The sequence below is a fragment of the Sminthopsis crassicaudata genome, chromosome 5, assembly GCF_048593235.1.
Source record: "Sminthopsis crassicaudata isolate SCR6 chromosome 5, ASM4859323v1, whole genome shotgun sequence".
In the NCBI taxonomy this organism is placed as follows: domain Eukaryota; kingdom Metazoa; phylum Chordata; class Mammalia; order Dasyuromorphia; family Dasyuridae; genus Sminthopsis; species Sminthopsis crassicaudata.
Genome location: NC_133621.1, coordinates 210267942 through 210287399, shown reverse-complemented (window position 1 = coordinate 210287399; position 19458 = coordinate 210267942). Strand labels below are relative to the sequence as shown.

The following is a 19458-nucleotide window of genomic DNA, read 5'->3' as shown; positions in this document are numbered from 1 at the left end:
CACCTTCCGTCCCTGCCCGGGCAGTAGCCCCAGTGCATTCTGAGGGGAGGAGAGTGGAGGCGGCAGGGGGAGCAGCAGCAGCAGCCTCCAACCAAACCGGGGCTAGTTTAGTGCAAGAGCTGGTGCCCGCTCAGCCTGCCAGGAGAGAGAGCGCTGGGAGGGGGGTGGCAAGCAGGGCCCCCTCCACTCCGGGTGTCTCCGTCTCCAGCCGGGGGAGGGGCCGGGAGCCGGCGACCCAGCTCAGTTTCCAAACCTCCAGGGAACTCCGCGCGAGCTTTCTCTCGGGCCAGGCTTAACAATGGTGAAGGAGCCGGCGTGACCCGGCGGCTGTAGAGGAAGTGGGCAGGGTCCGGGGTGGGGTTTCAGAGGTGGGAGACGCCCCCCGCCTCCCCCCACCCCCCGGAGCTTCTCCCGCTGGAGTTTGCCACACTTCTAGGTCCCCTAAGCCCTCGCCTCTCCTTTCCCGTCGGATCGCGCCCGGCAGTTCAGCCCGGCCGGAGATGGTGCCGGCACCTGGCTTAATCTAGGCTTGCAGCTCGCGCCCCCTCGTCTCCTGCTCCCTCCTGCCGGCGCTGCCGCTGGGAGCCCCGGCGTGTGGGAGCAGAAAAGTCCGCCTTCCCGAGGACGCGGCGGTTTATGACCACTGACCAGAACTTGCCCGTTTCCTGACCCCCACCCCCGGAACAACTGGATGATGTCCACCCCGAGCAGATTCAAAAAGGACAAAGAAATCATAGCGGAGTACGAAAGTCAAGTCAAAGGTAAGCGGGCGGGGGAGCGCCGCCTCCCCTTTTGTGTGGCTCCCGTGTCTCTTTGTCACCGGCGCTCTCGAGTGAATCCCGAACTTGCGGTCAGCGTAGCAAAGAGCCCGGAGACGCTGCACCCTGCGCTCTGCCCTGCTGGACCCCGGGGGCGAGGACGCTTCTGCCGGGCTGCCTTCCCTCTGCGATCATAATGGGCTTAACTTCATTTCCCACAGCCGTGCAACTTACATGGCAGGCGGGCGCAGGGGGGTACCTTCACTGGCCAGTTTCTGTCTTTTACCGTGGTGCTGGAGCGGTGGGGTTTTCCCCTAAAGATTGAGGGTTAACCACCCCTTTAACAAAAACAAAACAAAAAAAAAGCTTGTCTAATGCACGGCAATTAGACTGAGGAGAGACTAATAGAAGCCGGTTCCTTCCTAAATGTTCCAGGACCCAGTGCCATCTTTCACACTCCTACAGCAATATTGTTTTAGCGTATGTTGTGAAATGAGAGTTCGAATGTTTGAGTATTACCTTATTATATGTCATAGTTAATAGAGACAGCACAATCTCATTTAGATTGATTAAGCAATTTTCCTTTGTCACTACTTCTTTACCAAGAAAAGGATTTTTTTTTCTTCTAAATATTTTAAATTTCAGTAAAAGTGGTTGTTGTTGCTGCTGTTATCGAAGTATTTAACTATGGATTTGTGTTTTCCTACACAGCCATTGTAGTCTATGAGAGATACCTTTCCCAACCAAGACAATGGGTGGAGTCTGGAGAAAGCTGCTATTCTGTGGAATTCTGAGTGCAAAGTTCATAAGGCTCGATCTCTTTTATCTGCCTTCCCGCAGAATCTTAATGAAAGGAACAATTAGAAATTCAGTGTTTTTTGCTTGTCTTGGGCCAAGGCAAAGGAAGTGTGAATTTTCTTTTGTTTAGTCAAGTCTTGAAAGACTAGAATTCCATCCAGAAACTTGGGTGGAGGAAGTATGAGTATGAGGCAACTTGGGATGGTCTTCAGGAATTGTGACTTAGCAGATCCTCCAAGCTCATCCGAACCAGGATTGTGGTGGCGTTAAACAGTCCTAAATGTTTGCAGGAAACAGATACTTGTCTGATAGGAGTTATGATCCTTGTAAATGCTAGTAAAATAGAGACCAAATAAACTTCCTGATGGGTGAATGAACTCCTTTTTCATGTAGGTCTTACTTATTTGCATAATTTCTCTCTCTGCTTCCCCTCCCCCAGCTCCTTTCAAGACACCTCCAAACATAAAATGGCCTAGGCTGCCTTGTGTAATGTAAGTTATCAGAATGCACTTCTGATGTCATAGATCACTTGTTTACAATCAAAACCTTATTTGAAAAGACTCCTTGGCACCGCTTATCTAGGTAATTGAAGCCATCATTTCAAGGCCACTATTTGCCTACTTGGTGCCAAAAATATCAGAACAAGACACATGTATATTTTCCACATATTAAAGCATCGAATGCATTCCTTTTTAGTACTTGTCATTTTCTGAGCCTATGTTTCATGCAGGAAGGATTGTGGAGTGGAGGAAGTTATCTTCAGCAGACAAGTACTATTAGTTGGGCAAGGATTCCATCCCACTTTGGCCAGCTTCTGTATTCCAGACTTTTCTCTGTCCCGATAAAGTTTGCCCAATGATGCCCCAATGCCTCAGGGCCCTACTTTTTCAGCAGGGAGGTGACATGAAGCTATTCTAGTATGAAGCCAGACGAGAAGGGTTAACATTCCATTTAAACTGCCCACATCAAGTTTAGTAATGATCTTAAAATTGCCAAATCTGACGAGACCTTTTCCCTCTTCTGCTTTTATCCTCCTTGACCTCTTTGCATCATTTAACACTGTTGACCACCCTCTCTCATAGACGAACTTTCTTAGGCTTTCCCGATGCTGCGCTTTCCTGGTTGATTTTCTTTCTTGACTATCTGTATCGCTTCTTCTACTCCCTATGTGTCACCGGGCCTCAGAGCTCATCTCTTTCCTTTATCCTCTCTGAGCCCTTTCATGGACCCCCATGGGTTCAGCTTTCACCTCTACGTACAGTGACTCTCAGATTGTTACTTCTGATCCGTTCTTCTGAACTTAGTCCTACCTTACTAACTGCCTGTTGGGCATCTCAAAGCAACATGCCTGAGCAGAATTATCTTTACTTCCCACTTCTCATCTCTTTCCATGTCTGGTTGCTCTGAAGAGTACCTTCCTCCTGGAATCTTCCCTGACTTTTTTCCCCCTACCCTCAGTTCTCATATATAACTAGTTGATAAGTCTTGAACCTTCTACAGTAGCTTTCATTTCTCTGCTCACAAAACCTCCATCCCAATTCAGGATCCCATCAATCCATGGTTAAACTATTGTGCTATCTTTCCAACTACTCTCCTTAACTCTAGTTTTTCTATTTTATAATCCAGCTTCCACACAACTGCCAAACCAGTATTCCTACATGACTGTCATTATACTATTACCTTGGCCAGAAAGATTCAGGGGCCTCCAATGGCTCTAGGGAAAAAAAAAAAAAATCTCCTCTATTTTGCTTATTAAAGCTCTGTACAACCTAATTTCAGTCTAACTCTCTGGGCTAATTGCACATTACTCTCCTCCGCACACCTTATACCCCATACAAATGGGCATAAAGGCTGTTCCCATATGCAGTATTCCATTCACTTTTGTCTCAATGGTGACATGGTGAGATATATTTCTTCCTTACTTCCACCCTCTAGAATCCCTGCCTTTCTTGAAGATTTCCTTCAAGTATCCCTTCTTCAAAGTAATATATCCTGCACTTTCTAGTTGCTAGTGCCTTCCCCTATAGAAACTACTTTATATTATGTATTGGAGGGGTTTTTTTTGTTTGCTTACATGCTTTCACCCCTTCCCCCGACTCGTGTAAACTAATGGGGAGCAGTACTAACTCTTTCATTTTTGTTTTTGTCTTTTCAGTGTCTGGTATATAGTGGGCACTTAATATAAATGCTTCTTGATTTGAATTGAATGTTACTAGCCTTTCTTCCCTGCCCCCAGTGTCCCACATAAAATATTTTTGTTTTAACATAGACCTTACAGAAACAGTATGTTTGTCCCAAATAAAAGGACACCTGGGTATGGGCCAGAAGGAAGCAGTTTTTGGCTGGAATGATGGATGAAAAGTCAATTAGTTGATTGTGCTACTTGTTAACAATTCAGTTAAAAGTTGCTTGGAAGGAGAGGAATTGGAACTAATGGCTGACCCAGGATTTGAGGTTTATCTCTGGATTTCAGTTATCCATGTGATATTTGTAGTATGTCCAAGCAGAACTTAGATATGGTAACCCAACAATGCAAGGGGCATATTTGGATAGAGCCTTCATGCTGCTGACTTCATGGCAGAGGGGTTGTGTTTGTTGTGAATGGCTTCCACTAGCTAGTTGGTAGTTGCTATGAACTGAACTGACAATTATTTTTTTTCCCACTATTTTTCCAGGAGTAGCTCTATACTCATCTCTATGCATTATGCACAGGAACTGCCAAGAAAAATCTGTTGTTTTTGAACCATTCTGTGGCCTGAAATACAAATAGTACATTTTAGAAACAGATGGAGCATGAAGACATGCCAGTTCATTTTGATATGGCCCCAGATTATGCCACAGGTTTTCATATAGAAATTAAAACTACTATGTCACTAATGTGTTGTCATTTTTTTTTTTTTTTACCCACCATGCATCAGAAAAAAAAACAAACAAGTGAGACAAAAAACAAAAGAATGCTATTTTCTGGAGGTAGGCTGACAATCATGAAATCATAGAATGTTAGACTTAAGAAATGCACCTGAGAGGTCATATAGTCCATCCTTCTCCATTTATAGATGAAGAAACAGACCCAGCAGATTTTAATGACTTGTCCAAAGTCATACAGGTAAGAAGAGCTGCCATATGAATTGGGTTCTCTGACTCCCAAATTCAGAACTTGTTCCATTGTGTCTTGTCAGCTTCTTGGCACTGTGTTTTATACAAGTCTCTTCCTATATCTGAACCTCAGTTTGTCATCTGTAAAGTGGAGGTAATACTTGAGGCCATTTCATATTTATCTTGCTTTCTGCATGCCTAATACATAGAAGATGCTTAATAATTGCAAAGATACAGAAATGGGAAATGATGTATTATGAAAGAGAAACAACTAGAAGGTCAGTTTGTTATGCAAGAAAGTTTGGGAATAGGCTGCAAAGGTTGTAGCCAGTTTGTGAAAGGCTTTGGAAACCAGAGTTTATATTTTTTTCAGGGAAAAATAAGGAACCACAAGAAATAATTGAAAAAGGTAGTGACTTGGCCTGACCTGTACTTAAAGAAATCTTTGTTATCTGTTTGTAAGTTGTATTAGGGTAAGGAGAGACTAGATAATTAATGGGGAAAGGAAAAGAACCTATATGTTCTAAAATATTTATAGCAACTCTTTGTGGTAGCAAAGAACTGGAAATTGCAGGAATGCCCATCAATTGGGGAATGATTGAACAAGTTGTGGTATATCATTATGATAAAATACTACTGTGCTATAAGAAATGACAAATTTAAAAAAAAAAAAATAGAAAGATTTGCCTGAAATAATGAAGAGCAAAATCAGCAGAACCAAGAGAACATTGTATATAGTAACAGCAATATTGTTTTAAGAATAACTTTGAATGAGTTATTTTGTCTATTATAAATGTCCAAATTAACTATAAAGATTATATAAAGATAGTTCCTGCATCAGAGAAAGAACTGATAAGTAAAACTACATATAAAATGATTTTACAGATATATATCCTATTTGGATCTAATCATCTTAGGATGGGGGGGACGTGGAAGGGGAAAAAGGGGGAAGAAATGTATGTGATAATTTTGTTGTATATTTGAAAGGAATTTGTGCATAGTGGATTTGCAGTTTCATGTGCAATCGTCTTTTTTTGTTATACTGTTTTGGAAATACTTATTTTATTCCACAAATTGAAAATAAAATAAAATTTAAAAAAATAGATGATGAAGGCTTACTTAGGGGAATGGTTAAAGGAAATTTCTGAGAGATGTCAAGAAAATGAGAGAGTTAGGTATTAGCAACTGTTTGGATGAGGGAGGGAGGAAAAGAGAAATTGAAGTTTCCAAAGACTGGCTGAAGGTGACATAAACAACATTTGAAAAGTCTGAAAGAGGGATATAGACTTAGGGGTAAAGTTAATGAATTAATCCTTTTGGATATATTGAAATTGAGCTGTTTTTGTGTCGTCTGATTTGAAACTTCTACTAGAGAGTTTATGATAAGGCCAGTCATATCGAAGACTTCCTGGATACATAGATCTGAGGATTACCTGCAGAGAAATGAGAGTTAAATCCATGGCCTACTGATGAGTGGGTCTTGAGAATGAAGAGAGAAAGGAAACAAAGGCCCTAGAAAGTTCCCTGGAGCACACCTAGATTTAGGGACACCTTCAAGAAAAAAGAGCTAGTAAAGCTGATTATAAAAGGTGAGTAGCTAGGTGAAAACTTAGGGAGAACAATGTGTCCTGAAAACCCTAGAGGAGAGAGTATGCAGGAGGATAGGGTGGTTAAGACTGCCAAATGCTACAGGGAGATCCAGATGAAAACTGAGGAAAAGACTTGGTTGAGTCTAACTGAGGAATTAAATTAGGGCTCCTTATGACAGCAGTTGAAACAAGTGCTTTTTGAATTCAGGGAATTTTAAAAAAAGAGACTTGATTAGTTTTTTTCTACCCATTTCAATTCATTTGACAACAGAGCCTTCTCTAAATGAAAAAATATATGTTTTACTCCCCTCCCCATATGTAAAAACAGTTTTTGACATTTTTAAAATTGAATTCCAAATTCTCTTCCTCCTTTCCTCCTCTCCCCTCTCATTGAGAAGGCAAGCAATTTGATATGGGTTATACATGTGCAGCCATGCAAAACATTTCCCTATTAGTCATGTTGTGAAAGAAAATAAAACATTAAAAAAAAGAAAGACAAATGAAGGGTTTTTAAAAATAAAAAAAGTGTTTTGTTTCCCCTGAGGCAATTGGGGTTAAGTGACTTGCCCAGGGTCACACAGTTAAGAAGTGTTAGGTGTCTGAGATTAGATTGAATTCAAGCTCCCCTGACTTCAGGGCTGGTGCTCTGTCCACTGTGCTACCTGGCTGCCTCTAAAAGTATGTTTTTTAAAAGTCTCTTCATTCATACTCTTATCATTTGTTTTTCTGCAGGTGGGTAACATTTTTAAGCATCTTGGATCATTTATATTGCTGAGAATTTATATTGCTCATTCACAGCTGATCATCATACATCATTGCTGTTACTGTGTACAGTGTTCCCCTGGTTTCAATCACTTCACTTTGCATTAATTCATGCAAGTCTTTCAAAGTTGTTGGGTTTGTTTTTTTTTTTCCCCTGAAAGAATCCTTTGTCATTTCTTATACAATAGTATTCCATCACAATTATATACCACAGCTTGTTCAGCCATTCTCCAATTGATGGGCATGCCTTCAGTTTCTAGTCCTTTGTCACAATAAAAGAGCTGCTGGAAATATTTTTGTACATATAGATCCTTTTCTTTTTTGGAGATCTCTCTGGAATACAGACCTAGTTAGTGATATTACTGGGTCAAAGGGTGTGCTGTTTTATTCCTTTGGGCAAAGTTCCAAATTGTTCTTCTAGAATGATTGGCTCAGTTTACAACTCAAACAAGTGCGTTAGTGTCCCAGTTTTTTCTACATCTCCTCCAACATTTGTCATTTTCCTTTTTTATCTTCTTAGCTAATGTAATGGGTCATGAGGTGGTATGTTAGAGTTGTTTTATTTTGCATTTTTTAATCAGTTATTTAGGACATTTTTTATATTATAGATAGCTTTGTTTTCTTTGTCTAAAATTTCCTGTTCATATCATTTGACCATTTATCAACTGAAGAATGACTGTTATTTTTATAAATTTGATTCTATTCTCTTTCTCTCTCTTTTTGGAGAAATGAGGCCTTTATCAGAGAAATTTGCTGTAAATTTTCTCCAGTTTTTTGTGAGATTCTGGTTTTTAATCTATTCTCCTACCTACTTCCATTTTATAGGTGAATTCATCTCATTCCCATTCATAATTATAATTACCAACTCTGTATTTACTTCTAATCTATTTCTTCTCCCCCTTCCCCCTCCCATTTATCCTTCTCTCTTTCCTTTCATCCTGTCCTTCAAAGGAGGAAAAAACTAAATCCATGCATAAGACTTACATGTCCAAAAGATTTATTTATGTATTTTATTTATATATATACATACATATATACATATATACAATTAAGGCTTCAGTAAGACTGGAGATGGGAGTCAAATGCTGTAGCCTCCTAAATTCATGTGTGAACTGGGATGGTGGTATGACAGGTCCAAAGATGGATTCCAAAATTTCACTTTTTGTATATGAACATTTCCATCTCTGATGAGTGTTATAGCTGATTACTCTTTTGTAGAGATTATCTGCTATTTCTACTTTCAGATCTTTGCTTTTGAATGCAGAAATTTTTTGAGAGGGATGAAAGTGGGATCTTCCCAGATATATCCAGCTTACCAAGGAGATATGAAGAGTCTTATCTATGAGGGGTGGTCCTGGTCCAGATGGCACTTTATCTGTAAAGTTTTTGTTGGATAAAGATGAGGAAACATTCTTGGATTGTTTTAAAGGTGAAAGCAAAAAGCAAAGGACAATTAACCTTTATGGGATACATGCCAGTTATCTGGCAAGTGCCAGGAAAATTGTCTTCAGTTATTTTCTCAAGGGATGAATCAAAACATGCCTCATGGAGGTACTTATGTTTTCTTTCCCTTTGGGATTCTAAATGTGAAATGTTGATTCAGATTCCATGGTGAAGGGAGAAACTTCCAGTACACAAAAATCCTAACAAGAAGGTAAAGGCCCTCCTTATTAAAACAGCTATACATAACTAGAGGTGTGTGTGTACACACATATATATGTGTGTATATAAAATTGGTAATTCATTTACATTCCTCAGGGTGAGGAAGGATAGTATTTATGATTATAAAATTCTAAAAAGCTAACTATGTCTATATGTTGATCATTTAAGCTTTTGTATAGATATTTCTTGGGAAAATGTCTGGTTCTTTAAAAAGAAAGGGAAATCTCTCTCCAATACTACAAGCTCAGGGATGTTTGATGATAGTGACACTGAGATTAATCATAAAACATTTTAAGTTTTCCTGCAGTGCTCAGAGAAATTTGTTGTGAAAGAAGTAAGAAGTCAACAACCTCAAACTTTTGTTATGCTCAGATTTTCGAGTCACAGACTAACTGTTGAGACTTTCTTATCTCTGCTACCAGGTGAAGGCTGTTCTTTGGAATGGCCAATTCATATACTAGAATACCCTATTCAAGACATATGGACCTGGATATGCCAGGTAGAAAACTTTCCTGTTTAAAGAAGAACAACACAACAAGGAATCTTGAGATAAGAGGATCCTGTCATTACTTTTGTAAAGCTGTCCACTTCATCAACAATCATATCCACTTACTTCACTATCAGTGCTCCTCGTGGGCTACTTGTATCATTCTTCTTGCAAGTTGGATTGCTGACTTGGTAGCATAAACATTTTTACAGAGCTTTAAACTATTCCAGGCACTGCTTCACAATAAAGTCTCAAGAGTTTCCACCTCTGATCGCTTAGGATACAGTTATTTTCAAGATTTTACTAGTACTAGCAAGTTTATAGTTGGAGTATAATACATGCCAAACAGTGGAAAGCATTCATCATTTGGCCTTTCCGATCCAAAATCTTCTAATTTTCCTCTCTTCATTTAATATATTCTGATACAGACAGCAGTTATAATAATTGTTACAAAGACCACACAATGACATTGTAAGATCTTACATGGAAAGTGATAGGGGAAAGTCATTTGACTCAGCTACCCCAGCAGGATTCAGATTTTTGTAAGAAATGCATCACAAAATAACTTTCATTTCAGTACCAAGTGCAGACAGGTTTTAAAAAAACAAAAAACAAATTTATGGCAGTTTTAGGAAAACCTAACTAGCTGGGGGAAATACTAATATTTATTGTAGAAGGGATTACAGAGAGGGGGGGAATAAAAAATGCAAAGCACTGGGGAACATGACACTGGAGAAATGTGTCATATCTTCCACTTCTTATGGTTCTTATTTTTAAATTATTTTTTTTATTTTTTACTATGGCAATTGGGGTTAAGTGACTTGCCCAGGGTCATACCAGCTAGGAATTGTTAAGTGTCTGAGGTCAAATTTGAACTCAGGTCTTCCTGACTTCAGGGCTGGTATTCTATCCACTGCACCATCTATTTGCCCCTTTCAATAGTATTTTTTTTTTTTTCCCAGTCATGGTTCTTTATTCACTTTGTCCTATCTTAACAAGTTTGAGAGATAAGTATGAAAGCCAGGGAGGAAAACATTTCAATCAAAACAATATGAAAGCTAATAGAAATATGAAAATCACTGTACATCATACAAAGATGTTATTCAAGTTCAAGATTTCTATTTTTCCCAGGATGCTGACCCATATGTTTGATTTTGAAAGGAGATGGTTAGAACATTATTGATGAAAGAAGGTAAGGAAGTCCAGGACTTTGGGAAGTATTTTGGCATTACATATGTGAAGTGGATTAGATGGCAATGGCAATGACAATGTTCTGCTATTGCCAGAACAATAAGAAGTCACCCAGATCACATACTTTCTTCCCAAGAGAGAGAAAAACTTCCTTTTCCCCCTTAGAGAGGGGTATTGGAATTAGGAGGAAAATTGAAGAGGAACAGGGCCTTGACATATGTATAGGTATGCCCATTGGCTGCCTTAGTAAATAACGTGTTGCCTGTCAGGATTTTAAATTATAACCCAGTGAGCATTGACAATACGGGCTGTCTGGGAGATGACAGTTACCTATCATGGATAAATAATGTGTCATTACAAATAACATCTTTTGTAATATTCTATCTCACATTTTTGACTATATTCCAAATAATCCTAGTTCTTATGAATTGTATTACTTTAAAGTCATGTTCTTTCTGGTCTTGTGTAGTTGTTTGGATATTCTAAAAAGAGAGCTTGTCTACTGATTACTAACTAGGAAGTTAGAAGACCTGAATGAATTTTGGATCAAACGATAAGTTGAATAACCATATTCCTATTTGGTAGGTGGAGGTCATGCTATGCCATGTGGGACTTACCCTTAGGTCTTTAGAAGGGAAGGTCCAAAAACCAAACTCATGATCTGATATAAGATTCATAACTCTTTCTGTTCTAATTAACTTGAAATTTTAAAAATCCAAAAAACAATGAATCATGTAGATCCTTATCCTTTGCCAATTTTCTAGAGTATCCAGGGTGACTTTCATATGCAAATAGGCCACTCAAGTTCTGACCATTTTTACTTCAAACAAAGAGGCCATTTAGTATCTGAAAAGTGCACACCCATAGAACTTGCTAATAAGACCATTCCAATGTCTGAAAGGTGACATCATTTTATCTCATTGAATTTTTTCCTTACATCTTGTATTTTCCCTCTATGGGTGGACTGATCAGGTGTCCTCCTAGATGCTCAGTTTTAGAGAGCCCACCCCTTATCTCCACTTGGGCTATTTGTGCCTGTCCTGTGATAAAACATTCCAAGTTTGTATTAGTCTGATCAGTCACAATTGGGCACACTGTAAGTTGACTCTGACATAGTGATGTCATTTTGGTTCTTTTGGAGAATGAAAGACAACAACCAATTAAGTTCTCCCTACAAATAGAATATCAAATGAAATCAACTTTTATTAACTTTGTTTGCTGTTTTAGTTCTATTTACTCTTTAACTCAATTGTAAATATGTTGGAATGAAAAGTCATTTTAGTAATAGCTACTGACAGACCTACTTCTGATCTAATGATCAGAAAATGCAAATACCAGAAGAATCTGAATGTTCCAGAACTCCCTCTTCATTGTGACTGCAATAGTTGGCAGTCCTTCTAGGACTTAGTAGATAATTCTCAAGGAGTTGCATGAGGCACATAGGCATTGAATGAATTACCAAAGGTTACACAGCTAGTTAGTGTCCTGGGATGGTCTTGAACCATACCCCTTTCCCCAAAATCTTTTTGGTTTTTGGCTCCAGACACAGTTTGGTATCTACCATGGCATTATGATCAAATATGGGCTTAAAACTCAAAATTATGTGGTCCAAATGAATACTTTTTTATTTCTTTTGGTTGGTAATGACATGAGACAAATACTCTCCTAAGTACATATGCTGTGGTTTTGAATACAAACGTATTCTAAAACTGAGAGATCCTATCTTAATAATGAAAATACAATAGCATTTTTTGGATAGATATAGTCCTATTAAGCAAAAGTTTTAAGAATGAGGATACTATAATAATTTAAACTCACTTGAAGAAATATAGATGAGTTTTTTCTTTGATAGTATTTAATTTTTTCCACTTACATGTAAAGATACTTTCCAGCATTTTTTTTCTAAAATTTTGATTTTTTTCCTTCCCTTTCTTCCTCCCATAAGATGCGTTTTAGTTAAAAATTTTAGTTCTTTTTCCCCCATAAAGTCTTAGCCACCACTTTTATTCTCCAATTCTCAAAGGACATCTCAAAAAAAAAAAAAAAGTTTGCCATTTGAGTGAGAACTACTTTTCATGGTACCAATTTTATAGTGAATATAATTTTGTACTTTGAGAAAAGAAGTCACCAAAATGAAAATAATTTGGGGATCTTTGAATTCCAACAGAAACTCAGAAGTCAGATTATGTACAATCTTGGGCAAATTGCTTACTTTCTTTATCAGTAAAATAAGAAGGATCCCATGTTGCTTCTGTCTCTGGCTCTCTATTACTTTATAATCATATATTGGCATTTGCAATCATTTAGAAGGATTGGTTGCAATCTACATTTTAGCTATGGCATCATCATTTCTGATTTTTGTGGGCTATCCTGACTCCCATGATTGAAATATATCTATCACCCTACAGCCAAAATGTTAATGAGACTCCTCAAACATAGCAAGATTAAGCCGCTGACTATGGAACAATAGTCCTTCGCTTCTTGTGTTCATACTTTGAGCTTTCTGGTTTGGCTGGACCTGGTAGTCTGTTGGGCATCTTTGAGAATCCAAAGTCAGTTTGAGATGAGACTTGGGGATAGGGCTTTTCCCTAATATTTAACATCATAGAAAAGAGTTTATTTCCTCAAAGAAAAAAGAGGGAGTCCTGATCCGGAAATTTACATTCAAAGATTGATAATCTGTAGAATATTCACAAGGTATCATGAAGTATCAGTGAACTGATACAAAATACAGGAAACTTTATATCATATATAACTCAAGGGCCCTTCCATTGCATTAGTATGGTATAGAGGGGATTTTGGATCTATAGGGCAAAATTGAAGCTCTCATAAATTTTAGCAAATTCATGTCAGCTTTGGAAGCTCCATTGAATGCACAATCATCTTCAAACAAAACATCATGTACCCACATGCCTTCCACTTTAGTTTTGACTCCTAGACTTTTCAGGTTGAAGAGTTTGCCATCAGTGAAGCAGTGATTTTGATTCCATGTTTGTCCTCAATGAAGACATTCAGCAACATGGCTGAAAACATGCTAAAAAGCCTAGGAGCAAGTACAAAACCTTGTTTCATTCCATCAATGACTGGGAAAGCTTCAGATCATGGTTCATTTTCCAGAACCTGGACAAGTATGCCATCATGAAATTTGACATGTGTGACCCTGACCAAGTCACTCAATCCTGTTTGCTTCAGTTTCCTTCTCTGTAAAATGAGCTAAAAAAGGAAATAGCAAGCCACTCCAGTTCCTTTGCTAAAAAAAACTACAAAATGGGGCCATGGAGAGTTGGACATTTCTGAAACAACTCAACAGCAATAATAAAAGCAAGGTAGAAAAGGTTTAAATATGAGACCAGCAATAGATATTATGCATATCATTTGAAAACCAGTCTACATTAGAAAAAACTCCTTAGGAGAAGATAGCTCACCTGGGCAGCTGTGTGGCACAAGAGATAGAGCATTGGGCTTGGTATCAGGTAGACTTGAATTCACATTTATCTTCAGACAAACTGTGTAACTTTGAGCAAATCATTGAACTTCTGCTCTGTCTCAAATTCTCCGACTATAAAGTGGGAATTGTAATAGCATTTATCTCTTAGGATTGTTGTAAGGATCAAGTGAAGTGATCATTGTAAAACTCTGCATAAGTCTCTGCAATTTTTCCTGGTATATAGTAGGTAGTATATAAATCTTAGCTATTAATTTAAAGATCTTTATTAACAGATACATTTTGAGAGAGTTACAGTTACACATGAAAATTGCATTTTTAAAGGGTTGCAGTCTGTATCTCACCTTGATGAGATCATGTAGCCTTCATGTAAATATGGATCAAAGAAATTATGTTTTAGGTCTGGCAATCTAACATCTAAAATGATTTAGCCTTTCTATCATCTAAAACATTTCAGAAAATGAAATAGAAATTCTAGGCGTTATTGTGAATGATGAAAATGAGAGAAGGCTTGGTAAATTTTGGTGGGAAGAGTAATCAATGGATGTCAAACTCAAATAGAAACAACACTAGTAAACCATAAAAAGGATTCCTGTGGGCTGCACATTGACTTAGAAAACCACATATTAACATTATCAACATTTTATTTTTATCATTTTGATGACTATTTCCCAATTATATTTTTAATTGGTTCACCTTGTGTATTTGACATGTAGATATGTAATATGTGATCTTGCTATAGGAAAGGGTTTAAAAAAAAGCATCCATTTTTGAAGAAAATAAAGAAAGTGAAGTAGTTTGAGACACACTGGTGAAATCCTTTGAAAACCAATCTGAAGGGAACCCAAGCCATGGGTTATAAGAGCAACAAGTTTCTCAGATCCCCCAACCTCCCAAGTCTCTTCAAAATAGAAATTTTGCACCAAAGATAAAGCAATCACAGCTGTTTCCATGATCTAGGACACCCAGAATCCAAAAGAAAATAAACAAAAAAACCAAACCTATGAACTAATTGCTCACTGACCCTGAAATTACTTAGCTTCCTCCCACCCCTGTGCTATTGACAGTGAGATATACTTTTACTAGCAAATCAAAACTTGATACAGACATACAATAACACTTACCCCCAATCTCTGGTTCCTCCTCCCTCCTCCCATCCGTCTTTCTATTTCTGTGGAGATTCTGGAGTCAGGCTGAAGAAATTTGAGAGGAATAAAAGAGGAGAAGAATTAAATAACTAAATAAATGCGGGAGAGAAAAAGGAACTAATAAGCAAAACCCCAAAAGGAAAGAGGTAACAAATGAAAGAACAGAATTATAGGTGAGGGGAAGAGAGGCAGTAGAAACAGGACACCATAAAAAAGATGATTAAGATAGAGAAAATGAAGGAAAATAGCATTATGTTTATAGCAGAAGGGGAAAAAATAATTTGAAAAACATAGTAGAGATTCATAACTTTATGAATGCATTAAACCATCCAATAAAATGGAAAAAAAATGACAGATTGGATAAAAAAAATACCCCCCAAACCAAACAACAATCCTACAGTCTGTTGCTTACCAGAAACATTTAAAACAAATAAAACTAAGGGCACAGGAAAAAGAATTTACCACACATCAAATTAATCCATAGAAGCAGACATATCTGTCATGCTATCTGACAAAGCAAAAACAAACATTCAAAATATAAAAACAAGAAAACTATATTTGCTGAAAGGAACCATAGATAACAGATCAATATCAGTAATAAACTTATATGCTTTGAATGTGTTAACATCTAAATTAATAGAGGAAACATTTACAAGAAGACACAGACAGTAACAGAATAGTGACAGGAGACTTCAATATCCTCCTCTCAGTTTTGGATAAGTCCAACAATAAGAGGGAAAATGCAAAACTGAACAAAATACTCGAAATTAGAGTTAAACACCTTATGAATCTTCTCAATGGAACAGCAAAAAGTTTTGCATACAGTATTTTTGTACCATGTGAAACATTTACAAAAACTGACCATTTATTTGGGTACAGAAATATTGCAAAGATATATAAAAAGGCATAAATAGATAATGCATCCTTCATAGACCATAATGCAATAAAAATAGCAATTGATTCAGGAGCACAAACAAAAGATACAAACCCTAATAAAGATATAACAATAAAATATTAAATAATAAGTGAGTCAAAGGATAATCATGAAAACAATAACTATGCAAAAGAAAATGATAAAACAACATACCAAAATTTATGGGATGTAGCTAGGGCAGACCTCTGAGGAAATTTTATCTTTATAAACATATTAACAAAATAGAAAAAAATAATGAATTGGATATACATTTAAAAAATTTGAAAGCCAACAGCCTAAAATAAGCACAAAGTAAAAATAAAGGGGACATACATTGGTAACAAAAAATATCATAGAAATGATCAATTAAACTGAAAACTGATTTTCTGAAAAGATTCAGAAAATGGATAAACCCTTACCTAATCTGATTAAAAAGAAGAGAAAAAAATAGAATCAGGAAGATTAAAAAGTAATTAAAGTGACATTACAGTAAAATCAGAAGAAATAAAAAGAATTAGAACATATTAAACATAGTTATATGTTAACAAAACTGTAAAATAACCAAATAATCAGAAATCTTAAATAATCCTGCTCAGAAAAGGAAATAGGTCTAGCTATCAAAGAACTACTAATGTTAAAAATTTACAATTCTTTGTTTTAATATATTTACAGAAGATTTCTACCAAACTTTAAAAAAAAATTAGTACTTATATTTGATAAAAACCCTTCCAAAATCCTTTTCTGAGACCAGTAGAGAGCTAATATCTAAACCAGGGAAAGATAAAACACCAAAAGAAAACTGATCAATGACCATTGATTCAAAACTTTTAAAGAAAATCCTGTCAGATTACAGTAATTTATCTAAGAAATCACTATGACCAAGTGGTTATTGTGCTAAGGAGACTAGGTGATTTAGCTGTAGGAAAATAATCAACATAATTATATTAAAATCCAAAAGCACCTGATCATTTCAATAGAAACAGAAAAAAAGCCAAAACCTTTGACAAAGTAGAACACTTCTCTGCTGAAAACACTAAAAAAACATATAGAACCATTCTTATTTTTTTAAAATTGGAATTGATATTTTGTAAATGTGAATTTTACAAAGCATCTTACAATTAATGATCATATACTCTTTCATGGATTTTGCATCTGATGGAGACATGAGCACACTTCAAACTCTATAAGGGTTTTTGGTCAGCTGTTCAGTGTCCTTTTAATTACTAGTATAATGTATCAACCAAAGACCATTATTTAATATGATAAAATACTTCTATTTAAAACCAAAATCAAGTATCATATGCAATAGGAATATTTTAGAACCTTTTCCAGTAAATATGGGAATGAAGCAAAATTGCATATTCTTTCCACTATGATTTTATGTAGTACTGGAAGTGGTACTAACAGAAATAAGATGAGAAAGAAATTAAAGGTTTAAATGATAGAGGAAATGAAAATACAACTCCCCAATTTGCTGATGGTATGTTGATTACTTGGAAAATTTTAGGATATGAGCAAAGATACTGAGAATTCTTAGATTCACCAAATTGAAGACTGCAAAATAAATCAAAACAATAGCAGCAAAAACCAAATTCACTAGCATTTCGATGTAAATAACAAAATACCTGAAGCAGTAATAAAATGGGCAATTCCAAATAACTAAAAAAAAATGCATATAATATTATGGGATCAATCTACCCAAAAACATGAAAAGCCCTATGCTCCTTGAAGAAATAAAACCAACTTAGAAATAGTCAAGTGTTCATGGCTAAGCACCCTATTGTGCCAGCTACTGCCCTTAATTAGACTTAGTTCAGCACCTTACACCATATTCTACCATGCATTCTAAATGAATATACAAACTTATTAAGGATCATGCAATTAAAAAAAAAAACTAGAAGAGAAACATCATATACCTCTTACACTATAGGTAGGAGATGTATTCTTAACCAAATGAAAGATAGAGACCAATTACAAAAGATAAAATAGATAACTTTGATTCCTTAAAATTGAAAAGCATCTGAACAGACAAAATTCATATGTCTCAGATAAGAATAGAAGTGGACAGATGGGAAAAAATCTTTGTATCAAATTTCTCTGATAAGACTATATCTAAAATATCAACAGTGGGGAGGGGGGAAGGAGAGAGGGGAATATGTGTGTTTTTGCATATGCATATATATGACATACATATACAATGTGTGTGTATATACTATTCTCCAATAGATAAATGGTCAAAAAATATGAACAAACAGTTCTCAGAATTTCAAGATATTTGCAATCACATGAAACAAAACACTAAACATCTAAGTCTAGCTCTTCTAGAGCTAGAAGAAAATGCTAGACTAGTACAGCATTATAGAAAGAGCATCATATTTAGAGTCAGAGACCTATATTCAAATCCAAGATTTTCCAATTTCTTCCCATGTGACTTTGACAAGAATAACTTTTTTTTTGTTTTTATTTTTGTTTTTGTGTGTGTGTGTGTGTGTGTGTGTGCTGAGGCAATTGGGGTTAAATGACTTGCCCAGGGTCACATTTGAACTCAGGTCCTCCTAACTTCAGGGCTGGTGCTCTATCCACTGTGCCACCTAGCTGCCCCATTTTTAAAACTTTATTTTTTAATGCATGTTTTATGAATTATATTGGAAGAGAAAAATCAGAGCAAAAGGGAAAAACCATGGGAGAGATTAGGGAAAAACAAAAAAAGAAGTGAACATAGCCTGTGTTGATTTACATAGTCTCCTTAGTTCTTTCTCTGGTTGCTGATGACATCTTTTTGTCCAAAGTCTATTGGGATTTCTTTGGATCACTGAACTGCTGAGAAGAACCAAGTCTTTCATAGTTGATCATTGCACATCCTTGCTGTTATTGTATACAATGTATTCCTGCTTGTTTTGCTCAGCACCAGTTCATGTAAATCTTTCCAGACCTTTCTATAATCAGCTTGTTCATTTTTTTTTTTTTTTATAGAACAATAATATTCCATTACCTTCATGTACCACAGCTTGTTCAGCCATTCTCCAAGTGATGGGCATCCATTCCTTTTCTAATTCTTTGCTACCACAAAAAGAGCTGCTGCAAACATTTTTACACATTGGGTCCTTTTCCCCCACTTTCCCCCCACAAGCAGATTTCCTTGGGGTACAGATCCAGTAATGGCATACTGGATCAAAAAGTATGCATAGTTTTATAGCCCTTTGGGCATAGCTCCAGATTGCTCTGCAGAATTGTTTGATCATTTCACAGCTCCACCAACAATTCCTTCAGAAAACTACTAAAGTGTCCTAGTTTTCTCACACTCCCCCCCCCCAACATTTATCATTATCTTTTCCTATCATCTTAGCCAATCTGAGGGGTGTGAGGTAGTACCTCAGAGTTTTTTTTTGCATTTCTCTAATCAATAGTGATTTAGAGCATTTTTTCTTATAAATGGCTTTAATTTTGTCATCTGAAAATTGTTCATATCCTTTGACCATTTATCCATTGGGAAAAGACATGTATTATAAATTTGACACAGTTTTTATATATTTTAGAAATGAGACCTTGATTAGAAATACTGGCTATAAAGCTTTTCCCCCAGCTTTATATTTCTTTTATATTTTAATC

At 36.6% G+C, this 19458-nt stretch overlaps 1 protein-coding gene across 4 annotated transcripts in view; it reads left to right on the top strand.

Moving 5' to 3' along the window:
- The first annotated feature begins 359 nt into the window (after window positions 1-359).
- SRGAP1 (SLIT-ROBO Rho GTPase activating protein 1) overlaps window positions 360-19458 on the top strand; it is a 306573-nt gene continuing 287474 nt past the window's right edge. Inside the window, exon 1 of one of the 4 annotated variants that reach the window (XM_074269751.1) lies at window positions 360-761. In XM_074269751.1, coding sequence (XP_074125852.1) covers window positions 692-761 — 70 coding nt within the window. In that variant the 5' untranslated portion in view covers window positions 360-691. The remainder of the gene's footprint in view (window positions 762-19458) is intronic. The other 3 variants (XM_074269754.1, XM_074269753.1, XM_074269755.1) reach the window with 3 other exon arrangements.